Raw genomic sequence first — 24303 nt, forward strand, 5'->3', positions numbered from 1 at the left:
TCAGACTTGGAGATGCCTTGGACTACTTATATAAATTTGATCATCCCACATGTCTTGCAAGGGGTTCATTTTTGTCCATGATTCCTTCTTCTCAGGATCTCTTTTGTTCAAGGTTTAATTTAAGCCCATTCTTTCCTACCTCTGTACATATTTTCTATTTTCTGATTTGAGAGGGCTTGGCACAATAGTTAAGTTGCCTTGAAAAATGACTTTTCTTAAACTTTTTATTGATATAAACATACATATAGAAAACTACACATATCAGAAGTATACCATTCAAACCTTTTTTTTTCATTCTAGGAATTGCTAAGCAACACATTTATACCTGAGTTTTATTTTGATAAATATTTTAAATTACAAAAATAATGGATCTGTGCTAGGCAATTTGAAAAATAGGCATAACAAAATGAGCATTTGAAATTATAATAATTCTATAAAATATACAACTAGTTTTACTATATTCTATATAAAATACTTTGATATAAAATATAAAACTAGTTTTACTATTTTAAAAACACTTATTTGTAATATTTATTATGCTCTTTCAGATTAACATTTTATTTTAGGTATTTTACCAATAATATCACTCAAACTATTTTTTTTCATACTATTTTAGTGACCAAGTAGTAATTTAGTCTATGAGTGTTAATTTATTTAACTCCTTTTTTTTAATTGAAGTCACATTGCACTACCTAATGTGTATCACTATAATCAATGTATGTACGTACTACATTAAGTACACCACTAAAAGTCCAAGCCTATCGTTCACAATACAATTGATCCCTTTTTACCTGATTTACCCACTCCCCCAGGTCATTTTCTTTTTTGTAGGATTTATTTATGCACAAGAACTGGGGTATAGGCCAGAGGTGTGTTGGGGTGAGAGGACTCACCAGAGACAGAGTGGGGAACAGAACAGGCAGACTGACTGAAATATACTGCTAAGGGGAGCAGTGGGCAAGTCAGGAGAGGTCTGCTGCGCCATGTGGGTGACTGCCTGGCGGGGGAATCCAACTCATGCTGCAGTGGCTGTGGAGAGCTTCACAGGTTGTGTCTTAAATCCTTGCGCTACCCGGGAGGCCCCTCCCCCAGGTCATTTTCAAAGGCAACACACCCATGCAGCCAGCACCTGGATTCAGAACAGAACATTACCTTTTTCTCAGAATCCTCCTCATACTTGTCTCCAGTTTATATCCTCCTAAGGGTAACTGTTATAGGACAGGGAGAGGGGCAGCCCAAACCCCGCAAACCTGCCTATTCTAAATGGGTTCTGCCATCCGCCGCATCAACACAAAACACATGAGACTTTAATGGGAAGGAACTTTAATAAAACTAGGAAACAATACAGGTAAGGCAAAGAGTCTAGTTTCTAAATGAAGCACCCAAAGTTACCCGTCCCCTCGTGGGTAAAACTCCATCCATATGGGATTGGCCCAGAACAAGGCCCCAAAGCCTGCTACAAGTCTAAAGCATCTTCCAGTGGGGACCCACAGAAAAGGGTCACAAACAACCGGACAAGCCCGGAAGGAAAAGAGCAAAATCAACATCAAGATAAAAGCTGCCATTGTCACCTCCCCACGGGTCTCACCCACATCTGTGTCACCCAGTCCACGACCAAAAGACAAGCACAGTTTCTTTACGTGTCTCTAGGCTCCATGCGCCTCCTCCAGGTCTCCTTCTGGCTCCATCCTGCTCCTTCCTCCTTCTCTTCTGCAGCTTCTTCTCTCCCTGCTCAGCTCCACCCTCCCTTGGGTAGGGCAGGGAACCTCCCCCTTTCCTGGGGACCACTGTAGGGTAAAGAAAATGTCAGGCTTTTCTGCCCTTCCGCCATCAGGATAGATGATGGATCCTTGTCCTGAATGCATGCCTGATGGCGGGCACCTGCAATAGGGTGTGGGCATAGGTAGATGGGATTCAGCTGAGTTAAGACTGCGCTTTTAAGGGCGGCGTCACGGGGGGACGCCAGCAGCAGCACCAGTAGCAGCAGCAGAAGCCGAGAAGCAGCAGAACGAACTCCAGAGAGCTCAGATAGAGTGAAGACTTGCTGGGGGCTGGGAGGCCTACCAGCCTCCCAGCCCCCCAGCCAGCACCCCTGCCTGCATGGGATCAGAAAACCTGCACTGTGTCCATGTCCTGCCCTTACAACCACCCTGTTACATAACCACTAATCTTGCTTCAGAAACTTATGCAACTCTTTTAACACTGTAAACCCAGAACCATGTTGTGCCAGGTACTCTATACAATATTATCATTTGTTCCTTTTGGTGGAGGGTAGCGTGCCTCTTCTCTGGTCAATTATCTTGGCTTATTTCCCACTCCTGTGGAAGAATGAAAGAAAGCTGAATTTCAATCCAGGTGCTACTGTTAGGGGGAAAGGACCCACAGTCAGGCACCCCGTTTTGTATCGGGATTGCTCTACAACACTACCACTTAGCCCTGGACCTGGAAAATCCACCTCTCCCCACTTGAATCTTGGCAATCTAGTCTACAAAATATGTACAAACACAATCCAATTACAGGGTTGTTTTGAGGATTAAATGAAATTTCACTCTCTAAGCACCTGGTACAATGTGCCTGATTGCAATGTGAGCAACACATGGGGCACGTTCTTTATCAATGCAGGAGATAGGTAAAGGAGAGTCCTGGAGTTCTCAGTGGCTTTTTCAGGCTTTCAATGATCTTTCTACACCATTTTTAGTGAGGCAACAAGGTGCAGGGGGCCAGGGGGGGCAGGGTGCCAAGGGGCCAGGCGGCTAGCAGGCCTCCCAGCTCCTGGCGAACCTTTACTCTCTCTGGGCTCTCTGGAGTTCTCTCATGGGCTGCACCTTACCCCCACACCATCCTCTGTGTGGTGGTGTCCTTCTAGCACCAGCCTCCAGGCTCAGGTGTGAGCACTTACACATGCCCACACCATACTCTAGGTGTCTACCATCAGGCATGCGTACCCTGAGCCCACATTCCCAAGTGCCTCCTGCATGCAAGGCTGCAGATGATAGCCTCAAAGCCAGTGGCTCAAAAGCCTGAGCAATCTTCATTTACCCTACACTGATACATAGTAATAACCACTGTTACTTATTTTATTGTGTGCAGGCATGGTATGAGAGTTTTATGCATTTTAGCTTGTTTATAAGTTTAGCCAAATAGAATTCTCTGATTATCTGTTCTTTCTCTTACATCTCAGTAGTCAAAGGCATCACATATACCTAAAGATTTAGGTTCCAAATCTAGGCATTTTCTTCATTTGTCTTTTCTGCTTTCCACTCATCTAATTCATCAGCATATTTTGCTGACTTTATAAGAAAAGCTACTCATTCAGTTCTCTCAATTTTCAATTGCCACCATATTCAAGCCAGCACCATTCCACACTTAACTATTTCCATGAGAATTAGGCTACATGTAAACAGGCTTCTTGCATTATTGATTACAGCTGTACCCCCACCATGCTGGGACCCAGAATAGGGCCTTGCTCTTCTAGGCATTTGGTAACTGTCTTGAATGAATACACATTGCAACAAAACTTTGAAATGGGTGCTATCGATGGGGTTTTGTAGAGTGTGGGGTCCTTGGGTTCACTCTGGGAAAGGTTTCATCAGATCTCCCGTTTCGGCGACATATGGCGAGTTCCCCAGGCGAGTTTCTCCATGAGACAGAGACGTTAGTTATATTTAAAGAACAGGTTTACTAGGGAAAGGGAAAGGGGCAGATTTTGCTAAGAGAGGACTGCATGGTTGCAGGCAGGCAGCCTTGAGGAGAGAAGTCCCAGCATGGTACAGGTCATGGGCAGGCAGGAGGCTGCTGCCCTGCAGAGGGAGAGTTGGTGAAAGGAAGCGCCTGCATAGTCACAGGTGGGAGGACCAAGTTCTGCCCCGCGCCTGTGCAGAGACTGCATTGATATAGTCCCCTTCTGTTTGGGAGGGGTCACTCCTCCCTGGAATGGCCTGTTTGTTGCCGATTTGGGATAACTAGGCAAAACCAGGAGGGGATCAGAGATTCCAGGGTGGGCCCAATCTCCATATCTTTACCCTCAGGCCTGTGCTCCACTCCCTATAGCAGTCTGATCCTGCTTGGGTCTCATGCCTTGTGATAAGGCACAGGTGCCTGAGGGTCACGACCTCTACAGCTGGGTTAATGGTCATGTTATTTCCCTCGACCCCCACCTCCCTGTGAGTCAGGTTCTGGTCTTGGGGCACCTCCTTTCTAGTCTTTCTATTCTTGTCCTCCACCACTATTATTATTTCCATTTTCTAGGTAAGGAAACAGACTTGCAGTGGTCAAATAACTGTCACACAACAAATATCAAAATCAGGATTTAAATCCAGGGTCTAACTTTAGATTGTCCACTATGCCTTCAAGTTGAACTATACTGGCTTGTGCTGAAGTCAATTGCAAAGTTTTTAAGCTGATGTTAGGAGACATTTTAGTTGAAATTCCCTCACCTGAACACTTTTCTGCAAGTTTTCCTGAGAATAAAGTTCATGGCCCCCCTTCTCAAGGCTTGGTAGATGCAGCCAGATCTGACTTCTCCAAATTCTCATTTCTCGTTGTTGACTTTTTCTACCAACCTTCCAACACTTCCTTTTCCAGCAAATGCTCCTTCCGCTATCAGAAACACCCCCTTCCCCCCATCTGCTTTAAAAAGCCCATTTCTCAATTTTGAGGGACTGTAACAGGCAGTACTTTATCCCAGCTAGCCCTACTGCACTAAAATTACTTGTTTCTGTCTTTATTGTTTGCTGTTCCAGTGCCTGGAAATAGAATCGGTACTTAATAAATACTTGTTGAATAAAGCTATGAAAGGGTAAGGCTTATTTTATCACTGTAGAGGTGAAAAGACTCCTTTTGGCCCTAGGGTCAGTCATTAAGTTGCTAAGGTGAGTATGGAAACCACAGGTCCAAAGTCAGCCCCTCCAAATCGCCCCCCGCCCTCCTTGCGCTTCACTTCCGCTCGCGCCGACCAGCCCCACCTACCTCAACGCGCGCCCGATCCGAGACTAGTTTGACCCCCTGACGGCCGCCGTAGTGCGTCGCCCCCGTTGCCGTGGGAACGACCCGGGACTGGGAAGAGGCGGAAAACGACGTTTCCCGCCGGCGGGAGCTGCGGTTGTGGCGGCGAGCGGGGCTCCGAGGCGGCCCGGCCCGGCGCTGCGGCACCATGGCGGACCAGCTTTATCTGGAGAATATAGACGAGTTCGTCACGGACCAGAACAAGATCGTGAGTGACGAAGACTGGGGGACGCGCGCGCGCGGCTGGGGTCCTGGGCCCGGCGGGGGCGGCCGAGGCCTTGACCCCTTTGCGCGCGGCCTCGTGGGGCCGGCCCGAGGGGCGGCGACCCCCACGCCCCCCGTCCCGGGCGGGAGGGACTCCCCGAGGACGACCCCTGGCACTGGCGAAGCCGCGGCCCGTGGGGGTTCTGCGTGGAGCGGGGGCCGCGGGGCTAAGCGCGGGGGCTGTCGTTGATCAAGGGGTCTCCACACCTCAGCAGGTGGGGGGCGTTTAAAGTCGCAGCTTTACAGTTGAGGAAATTGTGTCGTAACCCGCTTAGGTGGCAAGTTGTGTAATCTTCCGACAGTCAGTTTCTTCTTGGAAATTTAGGTGTTGCTACAGTGTTGAGCTGCCTTACAGGATTGGCGTAAAAATCGAAGCGAAGCGATGGATGGGAATGCACTTTGCAAACGGTGGTGATTGGCCGCTGTGAGCCTGGGCAGTTTGATACACAGATTTTTTGCATTTAATCTTTACAGTGAACCATCCAGAGGTGGGTGGAAGTATTTCTAGAAGAGGCAGTTGGAACAGAAGGGCCAAATGACTTTATTTGTGGTTAGTAAAGGATAGACAGCTTTCCACCCTAGGTCTGTTCTGCTAATGCTGCGTTCGCCTAACCTATGTAAGTCTATTAATGAGCAGAAGTTAGCATTTAGGTTAGGAAGACTTTGAAAGGAGCGTGACAGGCATTAAAGGAAGTGACAGGTGACAGAGTTCAAGGAAGGGTGAGAGAGTGCTACGTGACACCAGGTGTTTCCAGCCTAGCCTCTGAGAAAGCATTCATCCTCATTCGTTTCCTGACCCCTGCACCACCTGCCTTTTTAATGTTTGACTGCAACTTTCCTTAGACCTACTCTTCAAAGTAATCTAGCCTGTGTGTGTGTGTGGGGAGTTTAGGATAGTTTTTGGTGGTGCCTCCCCCCCCCAAAAAAAAAGGACAGAATGTGAAGAAAGGGCCTTAGTAAAGTAAGGAGTGTGAAGAAAATGAGAACTCTTGGTCTTAGTATATTCAGTCTTTTAGACTCATTTGTGGTAATTGGTCTGTGGAACTGTAGGGGCAGGAAGGCCACTGAGCAGGCTTTCTATGATCCAGCGGACCCGGTAAAGGAGGAATCAGAGTCCTCAGTGGTTTTTGCAGGTCTTTTATTGGGATTTACCCGCTACACAGCAGGCAGTCCTCCCAGCCCCCAGCAAGTCTTCACTCTATCTGGGCTCTGCAGCCTTCTCTGCTTCTTTCTCCGCTTCTGCTGGCATCCCTGTGACGCCGCCCTTAAAAGCCCAGTCTTAGCCCAGGTGAATCCCATCGACCTATGCCCACACCCTACTCCAGGTGCCCTCCATCAGGCATGCATTCAGGACCGCAAGGATCCATCATCTATCCTGATGGCGGGAGGGCAGAAAAGCCTGACATTTTTTCCTTACCCTACAGGAACAAATTCCTTAGTGTTTGTGAGATAGATTATCTCAGTCCTACCTGCCAAGAACAATGGTTCTTGACAAAAGAGAGTGGCATCTATGGTTAATTTAGAAAGTGTCATCTGACAGTAGGACTGTTTAGGATTATTGGGATTGATCTGCACTCTGGTGTCATCTAATAAAACATTAAAAAAATTTCTTCTTGCAGGTGACGTATAAGTGGCTGAGCTATACACTAGGGGTTCATGTTAACCAGGCCAAACAGTAAGTCCAATTTACTACTAATTTTAATTACAATGGAGTTTTTTTTTTTTTGCTTTGTTTTTAGCTTTATAGGTAACCTATAGGTTAGAACTAATTTTGAGGGGAAGGAGAATGGAAAAGAATACTATCTTTACTACCTTTTACCATTTTTGTTTATTTTAGGAGCTAGGTGGACTTGCGTACAAATGCGTGGTGATACATTTACTAGCTTTAGCTGCAGCCTTGTCTCTGGTTACCAACACTTTCGTTGTTTTAAGTTTATTAAATGTACTGGCTAATTCTGTTTACATCTCCATTAACGTGTCTATTATCTTACACCTTCATTTCATTTTCACAGGTGTTCCGTAGGCCTATCTCTGGGTACTCCCTAATGAGGTCAACAAGTATTTGGTATCAGAGCTATAATAGTATAAGATAGAGGAAAGCTTACTGAATGAAACTAAACAGGAAGTATTTAGGATGGCATGGAGCATTGCCTTTCTTGAATTTTGTCATATCATCTTTTCCTAGCTGAAAATTGTGCTCCAGCTTGAGGCCAAAACGTAATGAACTTGAAAATTTCTTGACCTACGCCTGTACAGGTGCTGTCTATGTCAAAAGGGGGAATTGGTGAGGAGGCTGAAGACACAGTTGACCTTTGAACAGTGCAGGCGTTAGAATATACTGAAGAGAGGAACTACTTACATCTTGATTGGCATCTCATGGCATGATTAGCATCAGTATGGTGTTTTAATTTTTAACACTTCAGCTCATAATAGCAATGGGAAGTGGCTACAAGTATTACCAGTCCTGGCTTAAACCCACATGATGTTCGTGTAACTTTGGAACTGCACCTCTTAAGAATAATTTGTTGTGATTTAGGATGTTTAAATATGAAATGAGGTAGCTAATACTATGTAAGCCTGGTGGGGTTTAAAGATGCAATTTTTTTTTTTTTTTTTTTTTTGAGAACTGGAAATAAAGTTGCGGGCAGTTGTATCGTGGCTACCCTTATTGCCTAGAATTTTTATACTATCTAGCTTCATCCCATGTTACTCTTTCCCCACTTATATTCTACCTATATTTACTTTTCTGTTCTTTCAATATGCCAAGCCCATTTTACCCTAGGACATTTGCATTATTCTCTCTGCCAGCATACTCTTTTCCTAGCTGTCCTCATCCTTCAGATTTCAGCTCAAACTTCACACATTACTTATAACAGCTTTTCCCTAGCGCTCTGATTCAGGGATCTCCATATCACCTTGTCATGTCCCCTTGTTAATTTTCTTCATAATTTTTTTTTGCATCATTGAGCTATAATTTAGATACCGTATTATTCGCCCATTTAAAATGTACAATTTAATAGGTTTTAATATATTCAGAGTTGTATGCCAGCGCTACAATTTAAAAAAAATTTTGTCACTCCAAAAAGAAACCCGTGTATCCGTTAGCAGTCACCATTTCTCCCCCTTTTTCCTCAACCCTAGGTAACCACTAATAAATTCTGTCCATAGATTTGCTTATTCTGGACATGTCATATAAATGGAATCATATCATGTTATCTTGTATATCTGATTTCTTTGACTTAATGTTTTCAAGATTTGTCCATATTGTAGTGTATATCAGTACTTCATTCTTTTTTATGACTGGGTTATATTCCATTATATGGTTTTTTCATTTTCTTAGGACTGTCCTAACAAAGTATTGCATTCTGGGTGACTTTTAAAAATTAATGTCTCACAGTTCTGAAGGCAAATTTAAGGTGTTGGCAAGACCATCCTCCCTCTGAAACCCTTAGAGAAAAATCTTACCTTGCCTTCTGGCAATTTATTGATAGTGTCCTTTGAAGCACTGAAGTTATTTTTTTATTGTTGATGATCCAATTTACTTTTTTTTGTTTTTGTTATGTGTGCTTGTTATATAGTATCTAAGAAAGCTTTCCCTAACCCAGGGCTATGAAGATTTCTTCTGTGTTTTCTTCTAAGACTTTCATAGTTTTAGCTATTACATTAATAATTATCACTATATTTAAGGTTTCTATGTATTATGTGTTTGCTAACATACTAAAAATCCTTCAGTCGTCATAATAGCATGCAATTAGTTTTCAGTTCAGGTTAATTTTAAATGAAGCACTAAAAAATGGGTTAATAGTTACTGTTTCTTCTACAAACAGTTTTATATGTGGTACAAGGAAAGAGTTCAACTACATTCTTTTGCACGTGAATATCCAGTTGACCTAGCATTTCATACTTCTTATTACTGGCTGACATTTTATTGTATGTGCTCTTCCCCCCGGGATATAAATTCTGTGGAAGCAAGGAACACGTCTGTCATGTTTATCATTGTTCCAGTTACTTAAATAACCATTTTGTTATGTTCATAGAACCTTTTGGTCTGGAATCTAGGCAGTGCATAGGGAGAATGGTTTGCTTCTCCATGATGTCTGGTGCCTCCATTGGGAAGCTCGCAGCTGGAGCCCTGTCCTCTGTAGGCATCTTTATGCATGTCTGGCCATTAATGCTGATCATCAACTAAGGTTATTAGCCGGACATTGCATGTGGTCTGTCTGTATGTCCTGACTTCCTCAAAGCGTGATGACTCCTGGTTGTCATACTTCTTACACAGCAGCTCAGGGCTCCAGAAGCTGCTGTTGCAGCACAAAGCAGAAGTTGATTGCCTTTCCTGACTAGTGTCAGAAATCAAGCAGTGTCATGTCTGCTGCATACTTTTAGTTAAAATGAATCACTAGGCCTAGAATCACAGATCCTAGGAGAGAGGGTAGACTCTACATCTTTCTGGGAGGGTATAGAAGGGCATACAGGATGGGAGATGTTGCAGCCATTTTTGAAAGCACGCTGTACCACAATTATATCTTCAGTGCCTAATAATAAGTGCCAATAAGTATCTATTGAATAAATACTAATCACTGTGGTAGATTATTTTCAACGCAAATATTTATCTCATAATCTTTTAACAGTCAAATGTGATGGGTGTTATCAACTTCTAACAGATGAGAAAATAGAGACTTAACAGTATTCTGTTACCTTTCACCTCTGGTGGAAATATTTAAGTATCATTATTAGTACCGAGGATGGTGATGCCATGGTTGTTATTGATTTGCTTGCACTTAAAAAGGAGTCTATTTCTTTCATTCTTACTTTATTTTTAGCATTATTTTAGGTGCTATTATAAAAACTGATATACAAGGTGCTTCCCTTCATTGACTGAACAGTTTCAGTTTGTGATAATGCAGGGCAAAAATTAAAATAGGCTAGGGAAGACAGTATAGATTATACACTGTATTAGTCCTGGGGAGAATTATGGATGGAACTGATCAGCTGGGAAAATTAATGAATTAAAATAGGAAGATATAGTTAATCATTTGTGTAGGAAGTGCTTCTTGTAAAAAGTCGTCTATAAATCATTCGTATTTAAGAGCATTTTGCATATATTTATGTAAATAAAGTGAATAATCAAATTAGATAAACATGTCAGAGATATGCAAAGGTGTCCAGAAACCATTTTAAAAAAAAAAAAAAGAAATTTTGTGTGGTTTTGACCTTGTTAATATAACAAGGGGTTGATTTAGGGAGACAAGAACAGAGGACAATGGCTGAGGTGGTATAGACAAAACTATGAGATATAGACAAGACAGTGCATTTAGCCAGCAAGCTTGAGAGCATCTTAGGCATGGCACCTCCTTTTCATTTCTTTCACTAGCACAGTCCTAGTTGGTATAAATAATCCAAAATGTTTGTGAACTTGGTGACTTCATCTTTTCTAATGTAATTGCTTCATGAAAGGAAACACTAAAGAGAAGAAGTGGAATCAGCAAAAATGCTGAATAGGGCACATTTTGCCCTCAGGGAGCTTATAAGCCCAGTGGGGTTGGCAGATATTTTAACTAGTTAGAATACAGTGTCCAAGTGCTGCAGTAACAAATACCAGATAAATTCTGTTATAACTTAAAAGGCAGAGGTGCCCTGCCAAGCATATTGGGAAAGGCTTTACCTAGGAAGGTTACTGAGCTACTGTGTAGGTGAGAAATTAGATGGATTTTGTTTGAGGAGAGCATCTTGGCGGAAGGGGGCCGGGTGCATACCAAGGAGCAGGGTAGCTGCAGGATGTTTCATAAGGCTGAAATAATGTGGGTATGAGAGAATGGTGAGTAACAGCGCCAGAACAAGAAGGATCTTACACATCATTCTAGGGAATTGAAAGTTGATCCTTAGGGAATGGGGCTTTTGATTAAGGAATAATACTTCAGACAAGAATATTCAACCACCTTTTCAACATCACTTTTTGACTGCTAGGAATTTCGGATGTAACATGCCCCAAAACCTAACTGCAGATTTCTTTCCCATCCCCTGCTTCTGCTTTCTCCCACCTCGGTAAATGACACAGTTCATTCTTTTGAGTTGCTTGATCCAGTCATCCTTGACTGCAATCAGTCCATCAGCAAATCTTCACACAGTAGTCAGGAATTCTGAAAGGGGAGATGGTGTTATTTCTACTCTAAATCTCCTAATGATTCCTTACTTAAAGTCCTGTGTAGGGCCATAAAGCCCTCCATGTCTGGCACTGTCTCCTGTCACTCTTCTGCCTTCTTTGGCTTCAGCACACTTGCCTCTCTTCTGTACCTTAGACATTGCTTACGTTTTGCTTTAGAACCCTTGCATTTGCTGCTCTCTCTACTGGAACATTCTTCCCCAAGATAGTCACATAGTTGGCTCCCTCACTTCCTGCAGGGTTTTGTTCCTGACACCTGTCCTAATTACCTTATGTAAAATGACCTCATCTCCAGCACTCTGTTCTCCTTGTCCTTCCTTCCTACCACCCCCTGCCCCTCCCCATTGATTTACTACCATCTGGCATATATTTACTTTATTGTTTCTCTCTTTTCTACAATGTCTAAAAGAGCAGTAACTTTGACTTTGTTCACTGCTCTATCCCAAAGGCATAGAACATGAAGTAGCCTCTTAGCAAAGTTTTGTTGATTGAATGGCTTGATTTCCATTTTTAAAACTTTTCTCTTGGCAGCCTTGTGAATAGGAGGGAGCATTGTTGACACTTGGACTTGAAATAGTATAGTCAAGAGATTTGGAGGGCATGAAGTCAAGAAATGCTTGGGAGGGAGAACTGACAAGATTTGGCAACTCACTGGAGAGGGAGAAGTGAAGGGTAATGACTCCCAGATTTCTGGCTTGTGTCACTTGAGCAGATGATGTTGTTGTCAGGAATAAATGGAGCCATGAGATGAATGAAGTAGACCAAGGAGAGTATGTAGTAGCGTGACACATTTCCTGGGGTGCCCAGGACTGTCAGTTTTAGCACTAAAAGTCCATCTCTCAGGAAATCCCTCACATCCAGGCAAACCTGGATGGTTGGTTACTCAAATATAGAGTGAAAAGGTAACTAAAGACAGAACCTCAACCAGGTAGAGAAAAGCTGGAGATAGGCAAGTCTGTGTCGGAAATGGAGCCAAGGCAGTTAGCGAGGGTAGCAGGAGACTCAGTGGGTCATGGAGATGTGGAAGTTTAGAGAACAGGCATTTCAAAAAGAAAATGGTTAATTTTTTAGTTTCTAGCTATCTTTGGTAGAGGTATGACATGTTATAGAGACTCAGTAAATATTTCTTGAAAGAGAAGACACATTATACATCTCTTGTTTTTGTTAAACTATAGATTGTTAAGGAGGCCCAGCTTCTCATACTTGCTGGATCATAAGGATGAAAATGAATTTAGGATGTTACCAAAAGGATCATTATTTCTGCTTTGAGTGTTGGGCAGTCTCGGGGAAACGACTACTCTGAATCTGGGCAGTATGAGTAAATACTGCATTCTGCAGTTGTGAAACAGCATAGAATCTGAGTAATCATAGAATTTCAGAGGTGGACATTTGTGATCATTTGCATAGTGGTTCCTAATGTTTTTTTTTTTTTATTTTTTTATTTTTTTAATAGAGGCATGTTTTATTTATTTATTTATTTGTTTGTTCGTTTTGTTTTGTTTATACATGCACTGGGTACAGTCAGAAGCGCGGGAGGGTGAGAGAATTCACCAGAGCCAGAGCAGGGAGCAGAGCAGGCAGAAGGACCGAAGTACACTGCTGAGGGGAGCAGCGGGCGGCAGGAGAGGTCTGTGCGCCATGTGGGATCCTCCTCTGGTGGCCGGGAGCAGCCGGGAATCGAACCGGCGCTGCAGAGGCGGCGGTCAGCTTCGCAACCCAGCGCTCAACCGCTGCGCCACCAGGGAGGCCCGGTTCCTAATGTTTTGATGTAATGAGTCCTTTTCAGAATCTGTTGAAATCCCTGAACCGTCTCCCCTGCAAAAAACACTTGTACATTTTGCTTATTGTTTTGGGGGTGGAGGATTATAAGTGGCCACAGGAATCTCAGGTTACGAGACTCACTGATCATCTGTCTATACCTTGGGCCATTATGAGGTCTAGAAAAATTAACTTACCAAAGATCACATAGCTATATAGTTACTGAACTTGATTCAGTGTTCTAGCCATTGTAAGTCATTGCCACTGGTGTAGTGCAGGTCCAGTCTTTCATAGCCTATTATTAGATTTCTTTCAATTGCTTGGTCACTATGCCAACTCAGTACAAGTTTTGGGTTTGTTTTATTTTTTGGTATTTTTTATTGCAGTAACAGTTTACAAAGCTGTGTAGAATTAGGAGTATAGGCTCATACCTCTACAGATATGTTACCACACCACGCCATATCCATTACTAAGACATCCATAATTCTCCACCATTGTCTACTGCCCCCCACCCTTTATTCTCTACCCTACATCCTCCCCCTCTAGCAGCCTCAAATCTACAGTTAGATTTAGGGTTTGTTTTGTTTGTTCCTCTGTTTTTTGGGTTTTTTTGTTTTTTTAATACCACGTGAGTACAATCTTCCAGTATTTGCCTTTCTTCTGACTTATTTCACAATTCTTAAAATTCTGTAGGAAGTTGGATGGACTGTCAGAATGTAAATGTCCAACTTTTTAAGTCACAAATTAAGAGCTGGTTGATGATATAAAAATAAAAACTTACTAATGCGACTTGTGCCTTTTGTTTGGAACAGGATGCTGTATGATTATGTTGAAAGGAAACGAAAGGAAAATTCTGGAGCCCAGCTGCATGTCACTTACTTAGTGTCTGGCAGTCTCGTTCAGAATGGACACTCCGTAAGTTCTTAGACTCTCATAAAGAGTTTAAATGTGTTTGAGCTATAAACAGTATTATATAACATAACAGGGGAAAACAAAATTTAGTATTAAGAAGTTTATAAAAGCTACTTGAAGGTGATGGTTATTTTGGGCTTTTAACTGAACCTAAAATTTTGAGAGGTTTGGGTAGTACGTTTCCTATGATGCTGAGACTATATCATTATTATGCAATTTTCCCAGGCAACTAGACCTTAGGTTATTCCTTTTTTGTTCTTGAAGGTATATTAGGGTCAGTGGTGGTTAACTTTCAACCTGTTCAGATATCAAGGTACAAACTCAGGTGTTGAAAAAGTACTTTTAACTGAACTTGATTTTGACTTTAGTGTTCCTTTTGGTAGGCTTATGTGTAAGTGTCTAAAGGATGGAGGTGTTGGCAGGGGGCTGAGCTGATGAAGTGCAGTGGCATGGGCTGGAAATACGGTTATTCTCATGTATCTTTTTACAATTCCATCCAGTATCTGGTCATCCATTAACACAAATCACTGGTTTCGTTTTCATCCTCCCAACCATAAAGCTTTCTCAGGTCTGCTGGCTTTCTCTTAGCTGCTTCCATGTCCTCCAGGGACATAGGGATTATTCTGTCACTCCCCTGTGCCTTTGTGAGTGTCAGAAGCTCAGCTGAGATAACTAGTTCCACCTCCTGCACCAGACTGTGCCTTGGGAACTTTGATAATTCCTGCACTCTGGCTTCCTGTCAAAAGTAAGGTGCATGCCCTATGTTCTCACTATCCTATACCCTTTCTGAAAAATCTTTCACTGCCATTACTAAAACTAGCAGCCCCATAGAACTTAGTCAGGGATCAGGAATCCTTCTCAGAGATCTGTTAATAAATAATTTCATCTTCAATTGATTTCCCCTCAGACTTGTAAGTTCACAAGCCTGATTTATCAAAATACTGCCTAGATTTGCCTTAGAGCAGTAGATTCACAAGTTTGTAAGATTTGATAATTTATAAGGAGAATCAAAACAGTTAGTAGATGAGATCCTTGTATTCTTTGGTCAGCATATTCTTTTCTTGTTAGTAAGCTATTTGACAAGCCAGATGATAAGATATTCACAAGGATCAGATGCATGTAAATACACATACATGTGTATATAATATAGATATATAGATGTAATTCTGTAGACAGAATTAATCAGAACCAATTCATTTACTCCCACAAATAAACCTGCATTGAGAATCTTCTCCCTGTAAGGCTCTTGAATGGCTGCTGCCAAAGTTTGTTTTCGAATATTGGCTTACATTTTGTTTCCAGGGTTCCCCAGCTCCTTTTGGTCTCTTTATTTTAGCTAATACTTTCAATCTAGTTGTAGTAACTTCTCTACCTACGTATCCTTTTGTTTCTCTAAAGCAGTGTGTTTTTTAGGTCACTGATTCCTTTTTAGAATCTGAAAGAAAAATACATATTCATAAAATTTTCAGTGTTTACAGATCACCTGGAACAGGGTCCAAGGTTAAGAATTTATGTTTTAAGATAAAGTTGTAGATTTTTGTTGTAACTGAGATGAAAGCAGTTCTTAGTTTGGGATCCTTGGATGGTCTCCAGGGTTGATTTTCAGGGTTTAGGGAATTCTTGGATGAATACCTCAAAGTGTATTCAAATAGTGTGCCTCAGTGCATTTTTTTTTTTACACCATTTTTCAAATGATGTATAACCTGTAACTGGTTAAATTTTTCTGTGTTGTCTTGCTTATAGAAGACCTATTTCTAAATTTAAGAAGCCATTTAAATTCTGCCCATTTTTAAAGCAATGAAATACTTTCTCAGATGAAATCTTAATCAGAATTCAAATATATAAGATATGTAAAGGGGAGAGTTGCTGTGGTTGAAGAGGATTTTGGAGCCTTGGACTCACCTTCCTCATAGTCCCATGGCACAGCCCTGTGGAACCCTGAAGAATTACTGACCAAGTGTGGATATTTCCCAAGAATCTTCCCAGAGGGAATTATTTGAAAATGTCTAGGTAATGCCTGGGTCAGTCTCTTTGTAATATTAGAGGTGGTCACCCAGATCTATCCATCATGAAGCTCCTCACTAGTTTTCATCTAATGATGATAGCTGAGGTTGATTTTTATCATTGTCTAGTCCTTAGAATTCACTAGGAGTTACAAAATGGTGATGGTTCTAAATCTGTCATTCCTTCTGGAATTTTATTGGCTGGAATTTTTCTGTAAAGAAAATCTTTTTCTCATCACCTAGTCATATTTTTTCTTTTACCTTAACTGTTGAAAAGCTCAGAAGGCTTACCCCAAGCCATGCCCTGGGTTTGTGGATGCTGAAGTTATTCCTCTGTCCATCTTAAGTCCAAATCAGAAGTCTATATTGGTTTTCTTTGTTTAGCACCTGCAAGCTGGCATTTCCACTGTGGTGTTTTATGCATTTTCAGTACCCACTGAGGTGGCATTTAGCCACGATGGGCTGTCCACATTTTCTTCTGATTGTACCGATTCTTATTTTTTAGTTCTTCTTATAAAGCTTTATAGCTTGAGTAGATAGTTCCTAATGCTTTTTCATATGAGCTCTCTAGTCTTTATTGTACTGTTTTGCAGAACATGACATTTTTAGGAATGCCTGTTTTGCTTTTTTTAAGAAAAAGCACATTACGAATATTCCCTCTTGTAAATGCAAATTTGCATTTGCATTTTTTAAAAATTTACTTGATTTTATATTGCTCTTTATGTTCTAAATTTTGATGAGTCCTAACAGTATAAATATACATATGCTTTTGCCCAATATATATTTAGAAAAGCAAAACCAGTATCTATTTTTTGTATGTTCTTCCAGTGTTTTTGATATTGTGTGTTTTGAATATGAACATATTCTTATTCCCCTTTTTATATGAAAGTTTTCATATACTACCCCATATTCTGTACTTTTCTTTTTAACAGTAGATCATGAGCATAGCAGTCATAGAAACAGCGCTCATTCCTTATTACATCTGCGTACTCCTATATTGATAGATTTCGTTTAGCTTATTCAGCAGTCTCTTATTGATAGTTACTTAGAATATGTAGCCTTTGGCTATTATGTGAATAGCTCTTTTTTTTTTTAAATTCTTGGTGCTTTTTTTTAAAAATTTTTATATTCCCCATACAATTGCACCCCCTTATTTTGACCCCAATCAAAATAAGGGGGTGCAAACAATATATGTATTTTGTGTACTTCTGCCGTGTGTTTCAGGGTTGTGTTCCTAGAAGTAGGCTCTGTCTGTACCTTTGTTGGCTATTTCAAATGCCTTTCCATTTTTCATTCCCGCTGGCAATGTATGGAAGTGTTATAAATGTTTCAGGGTTATTTGCCCCTTTTTTGTGAACTGTCTATTCATACTTCTTGCCACCTTTTCCAAGGATTATTACTGTTCTATCTATTTTAGATAGATATAACTGGCAGATTTTTTCCCCACTTTATCATTTGCCTTTGTACTTTATATACAGTTTTTATTTTTATCACTCAAAAGTAACTTTATAGATTATTTGAATTATTTCTGGATTTTGAATGATAGTTGGGAAATTTTTCCTTATTCTCAGGTTATCAGTTTATAGAAGAATTCACTCATGTTTTCTTCTAATGCATGTATGTATGTTTTCATTCTTTACATTTCTATCTGATTCATTTAGAATTTATTCTGTTTTATAGTGTAGAAGACAAATCCAATTTTTAGCTGGTTCCATATGGTCATACATTAATTCTTATTGTTTCGCTGTCTAAAAGGTCCTCTTACACTGATTAGAATGCTTAGCGGTTTTTTTTATTTTGTTGGTACTATACTCATCACTTTCCTTTACCTGATTGAGAAGTTTTAAAGTAAGCAAGTTAAAAATGAGCCTGACTTTAATAATTTATCACATATAGATAACAGATGTACACAACTATATGTATATATTTTAAGGGTACTAATGTTCCTAATTTCACATCCATGTGCAACTGAATTACTGGCAAGAAAACATTAAAATTCCACCTTGTACTGCTTTAAATAATAATGAAATGTTATTTCCTTACAGTGCCACAAGGTTGCAGTAGTGAGAGAAGATAAATTGGAAGGTAAGTGTTTTAGCAAGTTTTTCCTCTTTTGCCATCAATGTAGGTATGATAAAAAAATCTGCCCCTCACATATGCATACAATGTATTTAGCTGTTTACCTGAAGAGTCATGTATACCTTTGACTAGTAGTTTCTGAAACATGTTAAAATGTGATATTACATCTCCATAATTTCCAATTTTTTAAGTCCAGTAGCTACTGATATTTATAGAACACTTTTATAACAGAATTTCAAAATTTATGACAAATGCAAAAAGCTATCATAAATATCAGATGGAACACCTCATCATTGTAAAGGCAACAGTCTCTAAATATTGTGTTCCATAACAATATTTTTAGGGAGAAAATTTAAGGGATGCCTTTCTAATATCAGACGACTTAAAAATTTTTTTTTTTTTTGCATAGAAAAACTGGGGTGTAAGATTCACCAGAGACAGTTTAGGGAGCAGAACAGGCAGATTTTACTGAAATATACTGCTAAGGGTAGCAGCAGGCAAGACAGGAGAGGTTTGCTGTGCCATATGTAGGGATTAACTCAGGCTATTGTGGTAATAGCGCTGAGACTTAACCCCTCCATCACTAGGGAGGCCCCTGTCAGAAGACTTAATATAACTTCTAAATTAAATTTGTCCACTCATTTCAGGACTGTTAATGCCACCTTTCCATTGTCTAAAAACTCAATTCAAAAGAATTTAATAACAGGGTCTTTGTGATCTTGTCTCAACAAAATGTGCATTCTTGTAATTTGTATGTAAAGATTTCTGCCAGTGGAGTCATTTTCTTACAAGTTAACTTTGAGATATTCAAGGGGTCAAGATGTACATGTTTTTCTTTTTCAATTCCCACAGTGCTAGGCAAGGCAAAATTTATTCAATAGGTTACATAGGTGAGTATCCTGCTTTGTGATAAGCTCTTCTAGGCACTGGGGATGCAGGACAAGTTAAGTGGTCTCTTCCTTCAGGGAACTTAAATTTGTCCTTGTGGTGTTCTTTTGTGTTTCTGCTCTGTAAACTAAATCTAGTTAGTGGTATTTTTGTTACAGAGTTGCTTTCTCTAAACTAAAATTGAATTACATAATCCTCTCAGATAGAAATTACTTATTCCTATTAATTAAATGTTAGAGGGTAAGATTCTTTCCTGACTGAAAAAAAAATCATAGTCATCATTAATCATTAATTAGTATTTACTGAATGTCCAGTGGATGAGTGATACCCACACAGGTGCTGTACTTAGAACTGACTCACCACCACCTACCTTGTCATAATGTCCTACTGCAGACAGAAGACTTGATGTTATACTGTATGCGTGGCTATTTGACCTTTGAGAAATTTTTGGACCACCACAGATTGCAAATGGTTTTAATGCAGAAGGGTTTCTTGTTAAAGTCCCCACATGCTATGAAATTTGTGTATTAACAGACTGCTTTTCCTGTTGACTTGTAGCAGTGAAGTCCAAGCTAGCTGTGACTGCCAGCATCCATGTGTACAGCATCCAGAAAGCCATGTTAAAGGACAGTGGGCCTCTGTTCAATACCGACTATGACATCCTTAAAAGCAACTTGCAGAACTGCAGCAAGTGAGCTCCTTAATGTTCCTTGTGGGCTTCTTTACGAATTGATTTTGTAAGATGTTTACACAGTGGCTGCCTCTTAAGAGTGAGTGCCAAGTCTAGTAAAACCCCATTTATCTTGCAGTAAGACACATGCCTGGTTTTATTAGTACATCATAAGGTGAAAAATAGCAGCCACAACCCATATTGAAAACCCCAGTGGACTCCCCATAAATCTATTTCTCATATATTTATCCTGTCACTGCCACCAGAAATGTTTGTTGTACCCCTTTACCCCAGTCTTGTTTAAATTCCTACCCATCCTTAAAGAACCAGTTCAGATGTCCTTCAAGAAACTATTCCTGTTATTCCTAATTTGATATCCCTCTACCTTCCATTCAAAACCAACTTTTTCTTGATCTTCCTTGGTCAAAATCAGATCTTGTTCATCTTTTGTATTCTTCATAGCACAGGGAGGGGATGGAATGTACACAGCACATGGACTTTGGAAATTGATAGTCATGGACTTGAGACATGGTTTTGTTGCTTAGTAGCCTCGTATCTTTAGACAGTTACTTAAATTGTCTGAGCTATGTCTTCATCTTTGAATTGGATATAGTAATGCCTACTTTGTGGGGTTGTATTGAGGGTTCGGGTCAGTTCCCTAGACATATAATGAGCATTTACTTTGACAAGCAGTTACACTAAAGTGTGATAGGAATGCTATACTGGAAGCATAGTGTGCGAATATGTTGGGGAGGCACTCATCCACTACTTTTGGGTGGGGTTGAGTGAGGAGGCAGGAAAGGAAGCTTTTTGAGGGATATGACTTCTAAGTTAGAGTCTCAAGGTCCAGTAGAAGTAGCTGTCAAAGGAGAAGTGGGAGAGTAAGGACAGAGCTGAGAGAAAACATGCTGCTTGTACAGAACCATACTAGTTTTCTGTGGCTGGAAGTTAGAAGGAGAGGTAGGAAATAATTAGATATAAGACTGGAATAGGAGAGAGATTCCATACTTTGGCTACTGTAATAAGGAGTTAAGGCTTTCTTCTGAGGGCAGTGGGAGCCACTGAAGTTTTTTCAGATGAATGAAATGATCAGAATTACATTGTAGAATGATCTCTCTGGTTGTGATGTGAAGATAGATCTGGAGGGACTAGTTTAGAGGCAAGGCCATCGGGGAGGAAAAATGTTACAGTGATCCAGAGTGGAGATGACAGTTGATAAAGTACAGTGGCTGTGGGGATGGAAAGGAGTGAAGGTTAAAGAGTAATAATAACAGCTATCAAAGTCTGGACATTGTGGTAGCGGTTGGGGACCAGGTTTTGGGGGGAGAGGGAGCAGCAATTAGTGTTCATGCTGTTGAGGATGATGGCCATGTTTCTGGCATGGGCAGCTGGATGGATGATGGTGCTATCACTAAGAACATGAATGTAAGAGGAGGAAATGGCTTTAGGAGAAAGGGAAAAAGATGAATTGGGTTTGAACATGTTGAATTTGAGGAAGCCTATGAGTCTAAAGCTAAGGAGAGAAATCTGGTAGAGATTTTGAAGTCAGAAAATAGGTAAGTAGTTGGACCACAAAGTAGATACAGTATTGCAGAGAGAAAGTATAGGATACAAAAATGGCAGAGGGTAAAACTCTAGGCTGTACTTTCTAACTTTGTAAATCTGGAGCAAATTATTTAACCTCTCTGTGCTTTAGTTTCCTTTTCAATAAAGTGGAACTAACCATCGTACCAATCCTACAAGTATATAGAGAATTAAATGAATTAACATCTGTAAAGCACCCAGAACAGGCCTTAGCACATAGTAAATACTATTTGAGTGATAGTCATTTTTCAAGAGGTGGGCAGAAACGGAGGGGCCAAAGAGGAAGCAACCAGAGATAAGAAGGTTCCAAAAGCTAAGGAGAGTTTCAAGGAGGAACTGATAGTATCAAACTTGGCTGAGAAGCTAAGTGAAAAAGAAATTGAAGTATCATTGGATTCAGTGATGGCCTTGATAAGGGCTATATCAGTGGCATGACCAGATTCTGCTCAGCTGAAGATGTGAGATAGCAAATATGGACAACTCTTTCCAGGAAATTGACTGTGAAACTGAGGGAAAAGAGAGTTAACTGAAAAGGAGTTGAGACTAAGGGAGGATGTGTACATTATTAAAATTGAGAATACATTTTAAAGTCTGTCATTAGGAAAGAACTATAAAAGAGGAAATAGTTAACGATATGGGGAGGAGATGGATTAATAACTGATTAGAGCTGGGTCATTGGGGAGAATTAGGTATAGATTGCCAAACATAGTTTCTGTAAGTTCCATGAGAACACAGATCACAGCTGTTTTGTTAACAAGTAGTGCCTGGCATGGTGAGCACTCAGTAAACAATAAAGTGAATTAATGGATAGGCATTAGTTATTTTCTTTTTTTTAAAGATTTACTTATGCATATAAGAACGGGGGTGCAGGCCAGAGGTGCAAGGGGTGAGAGGATACACCAGAGACAGAGTGGGCCGCAAAATAGGCGGATCTACTAAAATACACTGCTGAGGGGAGCTGCATGCGAGACAGGGAGGTCTGCTGTGCCATGTGGGTTAGCTCCCTGGCCAGGGATACACCTCCACCTCATGCCACAGTGGCTGGTGATAGCTTGATAGCTCTGAGACTTAACCCCTGTGCCACCAAGGAGGCCCAGTTATTTTATTTTTTAACTCAAAACCTTGAGTGTAGTTAAGTATAAAAGTATTTATTAAATATGATTATTTTGCCAAATAGTAATCATTTGCAAGTTTGGTGTCTTTTTGGGAAGAATTATAAGAAAACATTCATACCTTGATAAATTTATGTAAACTATAACCTTATATTTAAAAAGTAATCAGTATTAAAGCTCTAAAAATCAGTTCTGTTGTATCTAGCAAGTAAACAAAAATAAGTGAGCCAAAAGTTCAAAATGAAATTTGCGCAGGGACTGCTAAAATGACCATGATAAGTAGAAATAAAGTAATAGAATGTACCTTAGAGAAACTTACTTGAATACTTAAAGTATCCTCAGTAAAAATGGGAAGAATTTATCTCCAATAAAGAAGTTTGTATTTGGTCCTGAGAATTATAGACCAACTGAGATCTGACTCATTGTTTCGTGTGTTTTAAGAAATGCTGTGACAGGAAGAAAGCTGAAATTTTAAGCTTGAGCAGAATCTTGTCTCTACAGTTATGTTCCCAGTCTAACTTGGACTCTTTCTCATTGCCAACTCTTGGTCCTGACCCTAAGGTGTGGAATGTCGACTAAATGGAGAAAGAGTTGTTTTGGGGCCAACTTTAGATGTTGACAATGAAATAAAACATTACTCTTTTCATTGTACATGGGAGCATTGCAGGGCCAGAGAGGAAGAGAGGTGGGTGAAAGTAAATGATTTCTGTGTGTTCTTAACACTGAGGTACAAAATATTTCTGTGAATGCAGGCTTTCTGATGTGGGATAGTAATAAAACAATGGAAGATTTGGCACTGTAGACCCTAGTTTTGGGATTTCTCAGTCCGTTATTTTAGCAGTTAATCTTAAAAGTTGTGTCTGGTTGATTTCTAAAATGATTGCTATTACCACATAATTTCTTAACCTCCATCTTCTCACACCCCAAGTTGAAATGATATACTAAAGGAGGGAGAGAAGCCAGAAGACTATTTTCAGTGATTTAAGTTATTGTTCTTTCAACACTTGCTATGTTCCAGGTCTTGTATGGGGTGTACTTGAAATACAAATGATGAATAATACACTTCCCTACCTTTAAGGAGCTCTCATCTATCTCCCCTCCCCACCAAAAGCAAAAGACTGGTGATAAATAAAAGTGTTCTTTGTTGGGAAAGTTTGGGAAGTTTGCTCTAAGTCTATCCTTTTGAGAAGGCTGGATCAGTTACCCATTTATAGTGTGGAATATAACCTTATGGATTTGTGTGAAAGAGGAACGTCTGTAATGATTAGAGAAGAGATGAATGTTTCCTTTAATATGCCATACAAACTTCCAAATTTCCTCACTTTGCTTTGGGCATACTTGTCTGTTCTGTTAGTTGGTATTATTTGAAATTATTAATAAATGACTGTGAAGGACCAGAGATTATAGATGCCAGTGGTGGCTGTTGCCAGCTTCTTCCATGCCCTTCAGCATGATCTGCTCTGGCCAGGAAAGTTGCCAGATAGTTTGTTAATATTTAAAACTCTTGATTCAGTCGATACTTAGTGCATATTAAGCCCTATATAGTCTTTAGAAACAAGAGAGAACCATTTATTTTCCCAAGGATGATGAAATTACTAGTTTTGTATATTCTTACTCTTTTGAATTGGGATGCTTTTTTAAAAACAAGAATATTTAGTATGATAGGTGGGAGACACCTGATTTCAATCCTAGTTCTATTACCAACTCTATGTATAATCTAAGTCACTACTCTCCAGTACTTGTTCCAATACTTTTTCCCATGCATCTTAATGAGAGTTCTGCACAAAATAATTTCGAAGTCCATTCTAATTCTAAAGTTCTGTAATTTTATAGTGTTAGGGTTCTGTAAAGTATTGTATGGAAGAA

The 24303-nt window shown here is 40.2% G+C and overlaps 1 protein-coding gene across 1 annotated transcript in view; it reads left to right on the forward strand.

The window, feature by feature from the left end:
- Positions 1–5152: 5152 nt before the first annotated feature.
- The window catches only part of POLD3 (DNA polymerase delta 3, accessory subunit), a gene marked incomplete at its 5' end in the record, with an annotated part of 38376 nt that continues 19225 nt past the window's right edge, over positions 5153–24303 (forward strand). The window contains 5 exons of the mRNA XM_084231830.1: positions 5153–5212; positions 6888–6943; positions 14002–14104; positions 18150–18189; positions 19630–19762. Coding sequence (XP_084087956.1) covers positions 5153–5212; positions 6888–6943; positions 14002–14104; positions 18150–18189; positions 19630–19762 — 392 coding nt within the window. The remainder of the gene's footprint in view (positions 5213–6887; positions 6944–14001; positions 14105–18149; positions 18190–19629; positions 19763–24303) is intronic.

The sequence above is a fragment of the Talpa europaea genome, assembly GCF_964194135.1.
Source record: "Talpa europaea genome assembly, chromosome: 1".
In the NCBI taxonomy this organism is placed as follows: Eukaryota; Metazoa; Chordata; class Mammalia; order Eulipotyphla; family Talpidae; genus Talpa; species Talpa europaea.